The 15,725-nt window shown below is 46.4% G+C and overlaps 2 protein-coding genes across 5 annotated transcripts in view; both read right to left on the reverse strand.

The window, feature by feature from the left end:
* The window catches only part of RBM28 (RNA binding motif protein 28), a 30,229-nt gene extending 20,699 nt beyond the window's left edge, over positions 1 to 9,530 (reverse strand). Inside the window, exons 1-9 of one of the 4 annotated variants that reach the window (XM_006106654.3) lie at positions 9,315 to 9,527; positions 6,994 to 7,152; positions 6,602 to 6,696; positions 6,150 to 6,225; positions 5,570 to 5,662; positions 4,552 to 4,623; positions 3,336 to 3,534; positions 3,026 to 3,168; positions 1,525 to 1,597 (exon numbers count right to left, since the gene is read on the reverse strand). In XM_006106654.3, coding sequence (XP_006106716.1) covers positions 1,525 to 1,597; positions 3,026 to 3,168; positions 3,336 to 3,534; positions 4,552 to 4,623; positions 5,570 to 5,662; positions 6,150 to 6,225; positions 6,602 to 6,696; positions 6,994 to 7,152; positions 9,315 to 9,432 — 1,028 coding nt within the window. In that variant the 5' untranslated portion in view covers positions 9,433 to 9,527. Of the gene's footprint in view, positions 1 to 1,524; positions 1,598 to 3,025; positions 3,169 to 3,335; positions 3,535 to 4,551; positions 4,624 to 5,569; positions 5,663 to 6,149; positions 6,226 to 6,601; positions 6,697 to 6,993; positions 7,153 to 9,314 lie in introns of all 4 variants that reach the window. The other 3 variants (XM_014448598.2, XM_023747438.1, XM_023747437.1) reach the window with 3 other exon arrangements.
* Positions 9,531 to 14,660: 5,130 nt separating this feature from the next.
* Positions 14,661 to 15,725, reverse strand: part of PRRT4 (proline rich transmembrane protein 4) — a 9,213-nt gene continuing 8,148 nt past the window's right edge. Inside the window, 1 exon segment of the mRNA XM_023747439.1 lies at positions 14,661 to 15,725. This exon segment is cut by the window's right edge and continues 608 nt beyond it. Within this exon segment, the coding sequence (XP_023603207.1) occupies positions 15,197 to 15,725 (529 nt within the window). The 3' untranslated portion in view covers positions 14,661 to 15,196.

Consider the following 15,725-nt stretch of genomic DNA (forward strand, 5'->3'; position numbering starts at 1 on the left):
CGCTTACACCCGCCGCCGGCACCAGCCCTGCTTGCACCCGCTGTTGCCGCCTGAGCCGCTGCTCGCACCTGCTGCTGGCGCCCAGCGCTGGTCCCGATCACTCGCCGTCAGTGGGTACGAGCAGCAGCGGCTGCCGGCCCCAATTGCCCCTCAGGGCTTTCTCCACTGCCCCCTGCTCCTGAAGGGCGATTGGGGCAGCAGCTGCCACTCGCACCTGCTGACGGCACCGGCACCGTCAGCTTGTGGGAGCAGCGGTGGTGGGAGTGAGGTCGCGGCAGGAGGGGCCGGGGAAGGGGGGAGCACGGAGGATGGGCTGAGACCCGCCCCTGTGCCCACCACAGCCTCGCGGCCCACAGTTCCTTTCAAGGTGCACGAATTCATGCACTGGGCCCCTAGTCTCTCAAATAAGATTCAAATGGCCCCGCACATTGGTGCTTAAGAAAGAACAAGAAAGCATATTAGAGGTGTGCTAAAGATATCCCAACCTTCTGAAAATGCCAATCTATTGCAGTCAGGACTAAAATAGCAATGGGAACATGAAATAAAACCCATCTCCACCCAACTCTCTCCCTCAGTTTCCCTAGAAACAGATGGGATGCCTTACTTTATTACGGACACTACTTTAGAAGTTAGGCATGAAGAAAGAAATTGTTTGAGATAAGTGGTGTCACCCCTCTCTAACACTCCCTTTAAAAGAAAGGCCAGCAGTGCCCGGCTGGTGTGGCTCACTGTTTGACCATTGACCTATGAACAAGGAGGTCATAGTTTGGTTCCCAGTTTGGGTACATGCCCAGGTCTTGGGCTCGATCCCCAGTAGGGGGCGTGCAGAAGGCAGCCAATCAATGATTCTCTCTCATCATTGATGTTTCTATTTCTCTCTCCCTCTCCCTTCCTCTGTGAAATCAATAAAAATGTATTAAAAAACAAAAAAACTAAAACAAAGGCCAGCAAGTAGGATATCTCTCATAGTTGAAGAATTGATTTGTTCCAAATGATGCCACCCCAATTACAAAGAATGAAATCTAAATAAGGCCCTAGCTGGTTTGGCTCGGTGGATAGAGTGTCAACCTGCAGACTGGAGGGTCACAGGTTCAAGTCCGGTCAAGGGTATATGCCTGGGTTGCTGGCTCGATCCCTAGTGGGGGGCATGCAGGAGGCAGCCAATCAATGATTCTCTCTCATCACTGGTGTTTTTTCTATCTCTCTCTCCCTCCCTTTCTGAAATCAATGGGAAAAAAATGTCTAAAAATAAAAAAATAACTAAGGACAACATATGATAACCTCTGCATAAATACTTCTGTATATGGTTCTGATTCTATGTTTCTCATTGTTTGCTATGCTCCTAGAGCCAGATGTGCTAATGGTCTTAGAGGCATCAAGCTTCTGGTCTACTTAATAGAACTAGTACAAAAAAGTAAAGAGGAAAAAAAGGAGAAGAGAAAAGAAAGGGAGGGAGAGAGGGAGGTAAGAGAAACCTATGACAGCAACACAAATAGAGCAGTTCTTAAAAGTAAAAAGGCATACCTTATGAAAACAGTTTTCCCTTCATTCACATCAGAGGGTAATTTCCTCTTCTTTTTCTTTGAGCCTTGTACATCTAAAGTAAACAAACAAACAAACAAACAAAAAACAATCTGAAAAATACTAGTGTAAGCCATACAACAAAGGGCTAACTTCTTAAATATATAAAGATATTGCATAAATCAATAAGGAAAAAATCAATTTAAAATGAACAAAGGATATGCAAATATATACATGAAAAGTTTGTCAAGCTCACTCATAATTAAAGAAAAACAGCACAAGAAATTAGATACATTTTTTTACCAACAGATTGGCAAAAACCGAAAAGATAGATAAAATCCAATGTAGTAAGGATATGGGGAAAAAATAGAGTCCCATAAGCTACTGTGAAAATGTAAACTTTTTAGAAATATAAAACATAGAACACTTAAAAAAATAACACATATTCACACATATAATGTACACTATATTGTATATGTGTATGTTTTTACCCATAAAGGTATTAATTACCTTTAGCTATACCAGAAACATATAACATTGATTGTCTCTGGGGAAGGGTCCTATGTGGCTGAGAATCTGGGTATAAGGGAGACTCACTGTTTATTTCTAAGAATAGATATACATGCTTATATATGCACACAAAATTTCTGGAAAGATACAAAAGAAACAACAGTGGTTACTTTGGGGGACCTTGAGGGATTGGTGAGGAACTTTTACTTTCTATGCAATACTCTTCTGCAGTATATTTCTTATTAATGTTCTCTCATTATTATGAATTAGTCCCATAATTTTTTCAAGTGAAAGAAAGGTAATAGACAGTTGAATCTGGTTGTAGAATGCAAGGTCTCATAGTCCCTTTAGTATAAAAGTTTCTTTGATTCTAAGGTATCGACCATTCTCTCCTCATGAAAAGCTTTTTCCTTCAGATTTCTTATATGGTCCAACCGGCATGCCAGCCTTACAGAAAAGGAAGCAGAAGGGAGCAACCTGATAAGTAAACAAAAACCTCCATCCAGACAAATTAAAGGACCAGTTATTGGCCACTCCTCATTCTGTAATGACCTACTTCCCTCAATAAATGCTTTGAGTTTACCCAACATTCCTGATAAACATAGCAACAGCATTTGGTTACAGTTTTACAAAATGCCCCAAGAAATCCTTTATCCCCCTCTCAACTCAAAAGAGTTGTTTAAAATCCACCGTGGTCTTAGATGCAATATCCTGTTTATCCAATTTTCATTCGGGGCTGGATAATTAGAAAGATAATCAAGAGAGAGAGGTAGTGCCTCAGAATTAAGCTACGTTTTAAATTCCCTAGGAATCTTAACCCTCAAACACCACTCCAAACTCATTTAAAAAACAAAACCAAAATAATGCAAAGTTTTCATCTTCAGCGTTTTAACATAAATTTGACAAAACACCTTAGGGTCCTATTTAAAGAGGCCTGCACTGCACTGATGCACATTTCTCAGTAGTAATTTAAATTTGAAAATCCCAGGCAAACCTTCATCCTCCTGCTCTTCCGTGTGGGTGTCACTCTGAGCCAGGTCCTCTCCACTATCAACACTATCACCGTCCTCCAGGCCGCTGTCCTCATCGGAATGGTCCTCTTCACTGCTTTCTGAGGGCACTGGTCTCTTGACTGCTCTGCAATGGCACAGTTTAGAACTAAGGACCTGGGCGGACAGAGGGGGCTATCCAACCCTATTACACATGTCAATTCCGCAATGATGGGGACAGGAAAAGCCCGTTTTCCCCCACAGAGACCATCCTGAATTTTCCACTGTTGTCTCAGAACAAGCTAAGTGGCTTACCTCTTGTGAATTTGCACACGCTTGGTCACCTTTGATTCTTTATTCTTCTCCTCCTCTTCATCATCACCATCATCACCATCTTCATCATCATCCTCTTCCATATCACCATCATCATCCTCTTCCTCTCTCATAACCTCTTCTCTCCTGCCATTCACTTTATCTAATTTCTGATGTTTAGGTTCAGGTTGCTTCTCCTCACCTAAATAAGGAAGTAAAGGAAGTTAGAAATTAATTCAGTATCTAAAATAAGGTTATTTTAAGAGTAAATAATACCATCAAGTTCCTAGTTCCTTTAGTTTTACAGAATCTCATGTATTTTTCTTATTGTATGAAGTATGAAGAAAAAAAAAAAAAAGCTCATCACTGAGATTCCCTTGGAGGCTGTCACCTTCATTCATCAAAAGCCTGAAGGTTACCTGGCTCAGAATGAGAGAAGCAGCAACTGAGCCTTCACAAATAGCCCACCATCCTGCACCACAGCCAGCACAAGGCATGGTTCACTCCAACCATGAACTTTAATCTCGGCGAGCTCTGGGTAGCCTGAAAGCCAATTGTTTTCTAAGTAAAACACAAGTTTTAACTTTCCCTATTCTTACTTATGGCAATGTTCCATCATTTCTTACTATGAAAAGCTGAGAAAGGACAGCAAGTAGAGGGAACAATGAACTCAGACCCACTCCTCACTCCACACCCAGGAGTGGGCTTAGACTCAAAAGATCCTATGTTTTGGACCCCAGCTGGTTTGGCTCAGTGGATAGAGCGTTGGCCTTCAGGCTGAAGGGTCGAGGGTTAGATTCCAGTAAAGACATGTACCTTGGTTTCGGGCTTGATCCCCGCACTGGTCCCTGTGGGAGGCAACCAATTGATGTGAGAGACACTTCGATGTTTCTGTGTTTCTCCCCCTCCCACTCTCTAAAATCAATGGAAAAATATCCTCGGGTAAAGATTAACAAACAAAAAAAGATCCTATGTTTTGGGACCAGGTCACCAGACGGGACAATATGAATTGACAAACAGCTCTGGGTTTCTGAGCCAGAAGGTATTCAGTTTTTCTTACTACTCAGTCTCATTTTGGGGGCAATCCTGTGCTTTTGGTATCTCCAGCCCAATATTCTCACTGACAAGCAGGTTCCCGTATACATACTTTTATTGTAGAGTTGCTTCCACACTCACCCCAAAACATACAACCCTCCTAAGCAGCATCACCACATCTTACCTGGGGCAGAGGCAGACTGTGTATTTTTATATTTATCCTTTGCCACAGCCCAATCCACAGCTACTGTCCGACCTGTCAGACAGAAAAGTAACATCTTTTTAACACTTTTATCTCCTATAAATGGCTTCTTATTCATCAAAGAATAGTGATCCTAAAATAAAACTCCTAATAACTGTCTATTCTTTTTAAACCTTAACATTTCTTTTACCAATGAACATAAATTCTGCCTTCCTACACAGCCACCACACCTGGAATAAGATATAATTAAAAAAAATAATTAGAACATTGCTTCCAGTTAGACCAACAAGTTTCCAGTTAGCAAGAAGCAAAACAGCCCTGGCCAATTTGGCTCAATGGATAGAGCATCGGTCTGCTGACTGAAAGGTCCCGGGTTCGATTCCAGTCAAGGGCACATGCCCAGGTTGCAGGCTCAATCCCCAGAAGGGGGTGTGCAGGAGGTAACCAATCAATGATCCTCTCTCATCACTAATGTTTCTATCTCTCCCTCTCCCTTCCTCTCTGAAATCAATAACAATATCTTTTTTTTAAAAAAAGAAGAAAGGCATTTTAGAATAATTTGCACCATACTCAGAAGGTAGGAAATCTCTAAGCCAATCCTTCTTTACTACCTGGTAAATCAATACCCAGAGTAGCCTCATGGTCAACTTACTAGCCCACAGATGCTGAATAATGCTTATAACCAAGAGGGAAAAACCTACAAATCTCATAACCCCTAGACAACGACCTACATCCATCAGTGATTATTTCAGGGACATCTTTTTATTAGGGATTTAAAAGAACACTCATTGCCAAATAAAAAAGAGAATAATGACATAGGTTCTTTTGAGTTTAACCTAAGGTCAAATGTTAGGAATATTTCACCAAAATAGCTTCTATATTAGCAGTGAGACTCTCAACAATGCAAATACCTTTTGAAGATGTAGCAAGTGGGTTACTATGCTAATTCACCCGAACACCAGAAATATCTAGGTCAATGGTATGGGTACAGAAAACTTACCCTTTATCTCTTTCATGTTCATGCTTTTAAGAGCTTTTCCTGCTTCTAGGAGGTTTTTGAACTGAACAAAAGCAAAACCACGCATCTTTCCATCTGTGTGCAAATGTACAAAAATGTTAGAAGCAGCAGGTGGAAAGCCAACAAACCCAAGAATACATAGCTAGAATATATAGCCCAAATCCTGCCAACCAGCCAGCCCCTTACCCAAAACTTATGTCCTCCTATTGAGTATACCCTGACTTGGGCTTGGAGCAATGCATTTTCTCAAACTGTAACTTGTCTTCTAAAACTAATTTTGGTCTAACTAAAACTAGTTCTGATCTACTAAAAATCTAACTAGTTCAGGGGATACCTAAACTAAAAATACCTAACTTAAATATTCATGTAAAGCACTATTACAAGAGTTTTTATTACTGTGCCTAATACTTTATACATATCACATTATCTAGGGCTCACAAAGAATATGACATGAACCTTGCATTTCTAGTTCTAATGGTACTTAATTCAAGGGTAATATAGAAAAAGACCATTATGCTAAATGATATTAATCTAATCCATACCAAAGAAGGTTTGCTACTACCTGGCTTCCTAGGGATGTTAACTTCTAGGACGGCTCCATATTGAGCAAATATGGTCTTCAAGTCATCTTCTGAACACTAAAGACAAAAGTAAAGAAAGAAAAAGAGAGATTATCTCAGCAAGTAAACATGAAACATTAATTACTAGATTAGTTCATTAGGAAGAACTTGAATATTTTTACTTTTTTACTTTTGAAACCAGGACAAACATTTCTAAATAGAAGACATCTTGCTCTGTATCTAAGAAGCAAAAAGGACAAATATCAGAGATCTTTTCCTCCCTACCCTTTCTCAGGAAACATCTTCCCTTATTGTCTTAAGTCCTTGTTTATAAAGGCCCATTTTCTGAATTCAACAAGGTTAAGGTTCATTCCCAATTTACCATCGGGTGAGGAGTTCCACCCGTGACCAACAGCTTTCAGAATAGGCAGTGTTAGGGTTCTCTGTCACTCACCTTAAAGCTCAGATTCCGGATAATTAATCTGGCTTTCTTATCTGCCACTTTGGCCTTTTTAGGCTTCTGCTCCTTCTTTGGGGACTCTGAATTTTCTAAAAACAATAAGAGAGAATGGAATAAGTGTGCTGCAAAACCATCCATCTTGAGGCCCAGGACAGCACAGGAAAAAAGCTACTAGCAACAGATGGCATTTACCACGGGGGCTGGTATGACAACACCCAGGACCACAGATTTCCCAGACTTAGAAGTTAACAAAATACATTGGATAATTTTGGATATAAAAACGAAATTCAGGAAGGTTAAATTTAGGAGATTCCCGCACCCTCATCCTGCCATTCCACTTCCTCTTCACCCTGGAAGAAAATTCCCTTCAGTTACTAGAAACTCACCATTTCCCCCCTTTTCCTTGGACTTGTTCTTCAGTTTTTTCTTGGCAACACTCACGTTGATCTTGCAGCCTTCAAAAGTGGTAATCTCCTTGAGGGCCCTCTGAACATCTTCCCGCATAGAGAAAGTGACATAGCCGAAGCCTCGACATGCCTTACTCCCTGAACAGTAAGGAGGAGAGATCATCATCAGTCAAGAGCCCTAAACCAGCCACCGAGAGAGACAGACTGATGACTTAGACGGGAACTAAACTAAATGTATGTTCTGGGTAACATCAGGTGCCTGTCTTGAGTATCCCTAAAGTCTAGGTAAGAGGAAGGAATGCTTCTACAATTAAAACCCTTGCAATTCACCCTCATTCTAATACATGCCACCCCTCCCTCACAGTGATGTGATGAGCATCAGACAGAATGTGAAGCATACAGCAGTACTCCACAAGTCAGTAAATGTGTCCAGTGGCTCAAGCCAAAACCCTTGGACTCAGACTTGACTCTTTGACCCCTCTTTTTCTCATACCCCACATCTGATCCATCAGCAAATCCTCTCAGCTTTACCTTAAAAAATATCCATATTCTGCCTTAGCCAGTTTGGCTCAGCAGATAGAGCATCAGCCTGCGGACTGAAGGGTCCCAGGTTTGATTCCACTCAAAGTCACATGCGGGGTTGGGGGCTCCATCCCCGGCGGGGGGGGGGGGGGGGTTGGTGACGGAGGCAGCCAATAATGATTCTCTTTTATCATTGATGTTTCTCTCTCTCTCTCCCTCTCCCTTCCTCTCTGAAATCAATTAAAATACATTAATATATATACTAGAAGCCCACTGCACGAAGATTCGCGCAATAGGCCTTCCTTCCCTGGCTGCTGGCACTGGTTTTCCTCCTGCACCCGGGACCCAGGCCTTTGGTCCAGCCGCAGTAGAGAAGCCAAGCCTCTTGTCTTCAGTCCAGCCGGCTGGAACCTTCAATCTTCAATCTGCACCTGCATATGCAAATCAACTGCCACCTTTGTTGGGTTAATTTGCATACTCATCGATTGGCTGGTGGGCTTAGCAGAGTAACACCAATTTTCATGTTTCTCTTTTATTAGTGTGTGTGTGTATATATATATATTTTCTCCATATTCTAATCACTTTTTACCACCCATGGCTATCATCCTCGTCCAACACCATGGTCTCTCGCCTGGATTGTTGCAAGAGGTCTCCCTACTTCTGTTCTATTCTCCAACAGCTACTCTCAACACAACAGCCTGACAGAATCTTTCAAAATGTAAGCCAGATCATACTTACTGCTCCCTGCTCAAAACCAGTAGTTTCCCATCTCAGGGAGAAGACAAAGTCCTTGCCATGGCCTATGAGCTTCTACATAATCTGGGAACCCAGATTTCCTCTCCTAATTCCTTCGTTTCACTCCACTCGTCACCCAGGGCTCCATGCTATTCCTCCAATACACCAGGCACAGTCCTCCTCAGTGTCCTTGAGCTTGAAGTTTCCTCTGCCTAGACTGCTCCTCTCCCGTGACAGACACTGTTCACTCTCCCCTCCAGGCCTTCCCTGGCTACTCGATCTGTAACCAGCACTACTCTACGCCCTTACACATCCACACACACACCCACACACTCCCTATCCTACTTCCCGGAGTTACTTTTCTCCTTAATATTTACCACCATTATCACTATATATTTTGCTTATTTGTTTGTTGGCTGTCTTCCCATCTTGAAGGCTGTGTGCACTAACATATCCCAGGACCTACAACATGCCTGGCCCTTAGTAGGCATCCAATAAATATGAAATGAGTAACATGACAGTTGAGAGCTGGGGGGGGGGCGGGGGTCTGGTGATCAAATTCTGGGTCCACTACTCACCAGCTGTACAAACTTAAGCTGAAGTTACCAACTCCCAGTCTAGGCCCTAGATGCTCGTCAATAACATGGGGTTAAGAGTCTCCACCGAATAAGAATGCTGAGAAGATTAAATGAGGTAACCGGTGTGCAACTCAGCACCGTACCTGGCGATGGCTGACTCTCAATAAGCCTTAGCGATGCTTTCTTGGAAGGTCGCTATCGGCACCGTCACCCAATGAGATACGGTACATGAGCGGGCCTCCTAACCGGAAAGCGCTACCTGAACTTCGGGGAATGCTTTCACGTTCAGAATCAGACCCCTAGGGACTCATTCAGAACAGAGTCCCTTTGAAAAAGAAACTCAATCCCCAGACCCTTCTCTTGGGGCGGGCAGAGAGCGCGGGCGCGCTGGAGTTTGGGAGGGGCCCTCCCCCCGTCCCCGCTCCCAGGAACCCGGGCCCCCGCCCGGACGCCCCGCCCCCTCACCTTTCTCCGTCACCACGAAGCACTGCTTCACCGGCCCCACCTGACTGAACAGCTCCTCCAGCTGCTCGCTGCGGGCCGAGGGCGGGAGGCGGCCCACAAACAGGGTCAGCCCGGCCATGAGGCCCGGGGACCGGCGCGCGAGGCCGCGGAGGAGCCCGGCGCACGCGAGTCAAAGCTTCAGCACGCAGACCACGCCGAGCAGCCGGGCGACTCCGGAAGTGCTCTGTACTGAAAAGAGTCCGAAGGAAACGCGGTGAGACGGGGACAAAGGTTCCGGAATGAAAAAAAAAAAAAAAAGGTGACTCCCGGGGCGGAGCTTCCTGAACCGGGCTCCACCCACCCCCACATGCGTACCCGAGGCCTCAAAGAAATCTCACTCCCAAGAGATGGATCCCAGTTTGCCAGGGCAGGCAGAAGTCGTTTTGCTCGCGACCTCACCCAGGTGTGCCATACAATGGATGTTCAATAAATAGTTTCTGAAGTGCCACCACAGACTCCCAGATTGCGTGTATAAAATGCAGCCAGAGTGCACAGAGACACAGCACATGACAAACATTCAAACAATTCTGTTCTCAGAGGATGGGAGACATCTGTCACACTGTAACGGATAACTGTGAACTGTGCCTCTGACGATTCACAAATTACAGCTGCTAAAGCACACATAGAAACAGATGTGTGCAATCATTCTTTCAATAAATATTTATTGGGTTCCTACTATGTGTGCTAGGCCAAAAAAAGAAAAAGAAAGAGAGGAGAGAGAGAGAGAGAAAAGACAGGGTCCCTGCCCTCATGGAGAATACAATTAGTGCAAGTAGACAGACATTAATTAGAAAATGTTTTACAAATGAATCACAATGTGCACACCGCACGATCACATGAGAACACATCCAAAACAGACATAACATCCAGCTTATACACACAGACCTATAACCTAGGCCAGTGATGGCGAACCTATGACACGCGAACTCATTTTTTTGGTTGATTTTTCTTTGTTAAATGGCATTTAAATATATAAAATAAATATCAAAAATATAAATCTTTGTTTTACTATGGTTGCAAAGATCAAAAAATTTCTATATGTGACACGGCACCAGAGTTAAGTTAGGGTTTTTCAAAATGCTGACATGCTGGGCTCAAAAGGTTCTCCATCACTGACCTAGGCCCTCCCAGATACGGAGGGAAATCTTCCCTCAGATCAGCTAATCAGACAGATGCAAGGCTAAGGGGACCTCACGCACAGGTCAGGGGATCTGGGTGCCCCTGGATCCTGAAACATAAAGAATGTTTGCCATCCCATTGGGCTCAGGAACTGACCTGTGTGCCAGACTGCAGCACCTTGCACAACATCCAGCTGAAAAAGTACCCGATTCATTTTTAATAATTACTTTCAAATGGTATAACCTGAACACATGACAGTAAAAATTCAAAAAGTAGCCCTAACCGGTTTGGCTCAGTGGATAGAGTGTCGGCCTGAGGACTGAGGGGTCCCAGGTTTGATTCCGGTCAAGGGCATGTACCTTGGTTGCGGGTACATCCCCAGTGGGGGGTGTGCAGGAGGCAGCTGATCGATGTTTCTCTCCCATTGATGTTTCCAACTCTTTATCCCTCTCCCTTCCTCTCTGTAAAAAAATAAAAAATATATATAAAAAAAATTCAAAAAGTACAAACATACAATGAAAAGTAAGTTTCCTTCTCTCCTCAAACCCCATTTACTTTCAATAAATTCTGGATGGATTGATAACTGGTTGATAGTAATGGGGGAAAAGGGAAAACACAACATCAGATTTATGAAGCCCTAGCTCCAAGTAAGTAATAAATAAATACGTAAAAGAAAATGCCACAGTTATTTGAGAACACATTTTTAAGGCTATGGGGTTAATCCTACCCAAGATAAAGTGAGACAAATAGACAAAGGAAATGGGATGGGTCATTCAAATAAAGTTGATTTGAGATTCCACATTCCTTCCTTTTTTTCTCCTTCTCTCTTGCCCCCTCACCACTCTAGGAATCAAAATTCCATCCCCAAATATTAAATTGCAAGTTTCAGGGCCCCAGCTATGGGGAGGCCTTCCCAGCCCTGGCTGCAGTGTGCACTGGGAAAAGAACCAGAAGAAGAAGGCTCTTCTAACATTCCTTTGGGACACCCCCTACAATGCTATAAGTTCTCAGTACCTAGGACCCAAGCCCTCCTTAAAGGACAAAATGAAACTGTGTCCCTGTGCCCATCAGGGGGCAGCAGCCACCCACAGTGTGAAGGAGTTCTGTGCTCTAGTGGAGGATAGCAATACAGCTGATGCTTTTTTACGTTTCTTACATTTCAGACCTGGCTCCCCATCTCAGTCTCCCAGCCTCGGCCTCAGCCCCAGCCCCTCCTATCCATTCACTTCAGGGACACCACATGGTTCTTTGATCAGGAATATTTGCTCATCCATCTACCCAGGACACATGCAGCGTTCTTTATTAAATAGCAGGAGTCGTGATACCCTGCACCACACCAGCAACGCCGCTTCCAGGGGAAATAAACCGCTGGCCTCTCTGTCATCCATCACTGTGCACGAGCCACGAAAGGGAGTACAGAGGCTTGGGCTGTTCTCAGCCAGCCTCCCCCAAAGCCTCCTCCCTCTGGCTGCACTCCCACATCACTGCGTGCTTCTTGTTCTTAGCACTTCTCACAACTGTTATTAGTTACTTGTTCTATTGCAATTATAAGAGCAACTTTTTTTAAAATCTTCATCCGAGGATATTTTTTTCATTGATTTTTTTTAGAGAGTGGGAGAGAGGGAGACGGGAGGGAGAGAGAGAAAGAGAGATCAACATGAAAGAGACACATTGATTGTTTGCCTCGCACGTGCGCGTGACTGGACAAGGATCGAACCTGCAATGTGCCTTTGACCGGGAATGGAACCCACAACCCTTCATTCCATGGGCCAACACTCTAACCACTGAGAAAACTGGCAAGAGTAACTTTTTTTAAAAATGTTAACAGACACCCAATGGTCATTGGTGTTTGTTTGTTTTTATTGATTTCATAGAAGAGAGAGGGAGAGAGAGATGGAAACATCAATGATGAGAGAGAATCATTGATAGGCTGCCTCCTGCACATCCCACACTGGGAATCAAGCCCACAACTCAGCCATGTGCCCTTGACTGGAATCGAACCTGGAACCCTTCAGACCACAGGCTGACACTCTACCCACTGAGCCAAGCCAGAGTCTAAGAGTAACTTTTTAATGTCTGCCTTCACCAAAAGACCTTCAGCTTTTTAAGTTCAGGGCTAGCATCACCTTGTTCACCTCTCTGGCCCCAGCACCTAGCACATTGTAAGCATTCAATAAAATGTTTTCAAGAAATTGAATGAATGAAGGTAAGTTTGTCTCAGTCTCCTATAGTACTAAGAATTGGAACGGAAGGGTGCATCATTAGGATTACCTGGGCTCCTCTGGAAAACCTGCTTTGGGTATGGGCTGAGTTATGAGGCAAAAGGGAAGGGTTGTCTCACCAAAATCTCAGCCCCTTTGTAATGTCAAAGGTAATTCTTTGGAAAAAGTATTGGAGCTGTAGTCCCTTTCCCCGCCCCACCCCCATCTCATCAGCCCCATTCAGAGCTTCCAGACAGAAAAGCTGGGGGGGCGGGGGGGGGGGGGGGACAGGGAAGGGGGAGAAAGAGAAAGGGAGAAGGAGAGAGAGACGCTGCTGACTGGGGTATATGAGGCATGGACTGCTTTGCTGGGAGATGTGTGCATGAACTGAAGAACCCTTGATGGGAAGAGTGAATGAGCAGCTGGCATGGCAAGAGGATTAGGGTGAGAAAGAGATGGCAGAGAGAAGTTGAATGTGGGCAGAGGCAAACAGCAAGCGCTCCTTCCATGTCACAAAGCAGCTCTGATGCTGGGGCCCTACAGCCACCAGGACACCAGTGAGAAATGCCTGTAATTAGGAGGCTGACAGTTCTCTGGGCCTCAGCCCAGAGTGACAATGCAGCAAGAATTTCTGAGCCCAGCTGAGCCAGGTAACGGAGGAGACACAGTCAGAACCAATCGAGTCCCCATCCCTCAACCATGCCTGCCCCACCCTCCTCTCATTTTCTTCCCTAATATGACCCCTCACTCCTCCCACAAACATCACGGACTCCCTCTTGCTTCTGAGGTCCCAGGCCATGGGCAAGGAGAGCAGTGCTCTAATTCTCCCCCTTGGGCACTGGACCTGATCTCCTGCTTCCCTCGTGGCTCCCTCCCTTCCCTCCGCAAATCCCCACCAGCTGATGGACAGAGAAACCACTCCTAGTTCTGTTTTTGCACTTCAAGACTAAGATGTGGGCCCCTGTAATGTGCAGGACATCTGCCAAAACACTGCCAAGTTTTCATTTTCAAACCTAATTTATGGCTCTGTTTTAGTGCCACTGAACTTCCTGCATCTTAGTCGAATGATAAATGCACGCCACAGAGCTCAGAGCCAAGTGCTCTGGGCAAGGGACGGATTACAGGGTGCTGGTGGTTTGGATGTATCCCCAGGTCTCTGCACTGTGGGTTCTGCTTTGGTGGGTAGGGTACGGTGGGGGTTTGGGGAAGACAGGCTTTCTCCAGGAAGGATCTGCACCTCCAGAGGTAAGCTCTCTACAGGGGAGGAGGGTTGGGAGTCCAACCTGGAAGGGGCCTGTTGGTAGGTGGAGCCTGTGTGAATTCCTCTGGGAATGTGGCAGGAAGATGGCTGGGCTCCCAGCTCAAGGTGACCAAGCTCTTGATATGTGTATCAACATCTCCACAAAGAATTTTACCAAGAATTAGTCCGCTGAAACCAGTTTGGCTCAGTGGATAGAGCGTCGGCCTGCGGACTGAAAGGTCCCAGGTTTGATTCCGGTCAAGGGCATGTACCTGGGTTGTGGGCACATCCCCAGTGGGAGATGTGCAGGAGGCGGCTGATTGATGTTTCTAGCTCTCTATCTCTCTCCCTTCCTCTCTGTAAAAAATCAATAAAATATATTTTAAAAAAAAAAAGAATTAGTCCCGAGCCCCCTGAACACCAGGACCTGAGCCAAGCTCCTAGGAATGCAGACAGTCCCACCAAAGACTGTAGTTTCTGCCTCACCTCTAAGGGCCACGTTCCATTTGGGGAGGGGGGGAGCCACTTCCCGAAGAGTCAAATGGTCTCCAAGGGGCTGCTCCCAGGACCCTCACTCATTCCAGCCAGAGGACAAAACTCCTTGCAGTTGGGAGTAAAGGTCCCTGGGGTCTGAGATGGACCCACCCCACCCAAAAGCTGCTTCTCTTCCAGTTCTGGCAGGACCACAAATGCTGTTGTCTCATCTAAGCTTTTCCAAGAAGGTCAGATCTTTCTCCTCTGAAAATATTTTATTGATAAATTAACTCTGATAGCGCGCACCCCCCACACAACAGCTGCGGAGTCTCCTAGGTGGGCCATGGACCCCTTCTGTAGGGAAGGATCCTGTGGAGAACTGGGAGTGTCACTCACGCGGGGTGGGATTCCTGGGCATGGCAGAGGTGGGTATGGGGGCCGAGGACCATCCCGAGGTCTTCTGAGGATAGCCCCTCTCGCTCAATACCAGAGTGGGCCGTGGCGGTCAGGGGTGGAGCACCTTGGAGCTTTATTGCTGGTGAATGCCAAGGAAAGCGGGGACCCCTGCCAGCCTAGAATGGCAGCTGAGGGCATCAGCGCCCAGGGCTCCAGAGGAGGTGGCACTAATTCCCAATCAACAGAGCCTGGCTGCTGACCCACCCACCCAGGAGCCCCTGGATGGGGGAGGAAGCTGGGCGAGGTATCTGAGCCAGGCCGGATTGGGGGAGGGTTATAGTGTGCCGGTCTTGGTCTTGGGCAGAGCTGCCGCCAGGAGGGGGCGTGTGGCCGGCACCGAGGGGGCTTCCTCTTCACAGGTCTATGGTGTCGCTGCCCATGCTCAGCTCGTCGATCTGTCGGCAGGCGTCCAGGAATTGCTCCTGCAGCAAGGCCTCTTCGGCCTGCAGCTCACAAGCAGGCTCTGGGGAGTCGCGGGAGGACGGGGACAGGGCCTGGTAGGATCCTGAGGCTGGGAGGTTGGGGCTGCTTCCCGAGGGCCGCGGGGGGCTGAGGACGCAGACCAGCGGGCAGCGCGGGGGCCGGTCGGGGCTGGCGCAGAGCAGCATGGACGAGCTGTCCCGGGAGAGTCCGCACAGCGAGCCTGAAGATGCGCTACTGCCCGCGGGCCAGGCCCCGGGAGAGGAAAGGCCTGGGGGCGCGGAGATGCCCGGGGTCTCCTCGGACCCCGCACTGGGCCCAGTCCCGGCCACTGCCCCCAGCGAGGCGGTGCTGTAGAGGCCGAGCCCAGGCAGGGCTTCCCCAAAGGCAGGGCCCTGGAAGAGACCGGGCGCGAGCAGGGCCTCGCTGCACAGGGCCTCCTCGATGCTGCGCCGCAGGTAG

Source organism: Myotis lucifugus, unplaced genomic scaffold (genome assembly GCF_000147115.1).
Source record: "Myotis lucifugus unplaced genomic scaffold, Myoluc2.0 scaffold_878, whole genome shotgun sequence".
NCBI lineage: Eukaryota > Metazoa > Chordata > Mammalia > Chiroptera > Vespertilionidae > Myotis > Myotis lucifugus.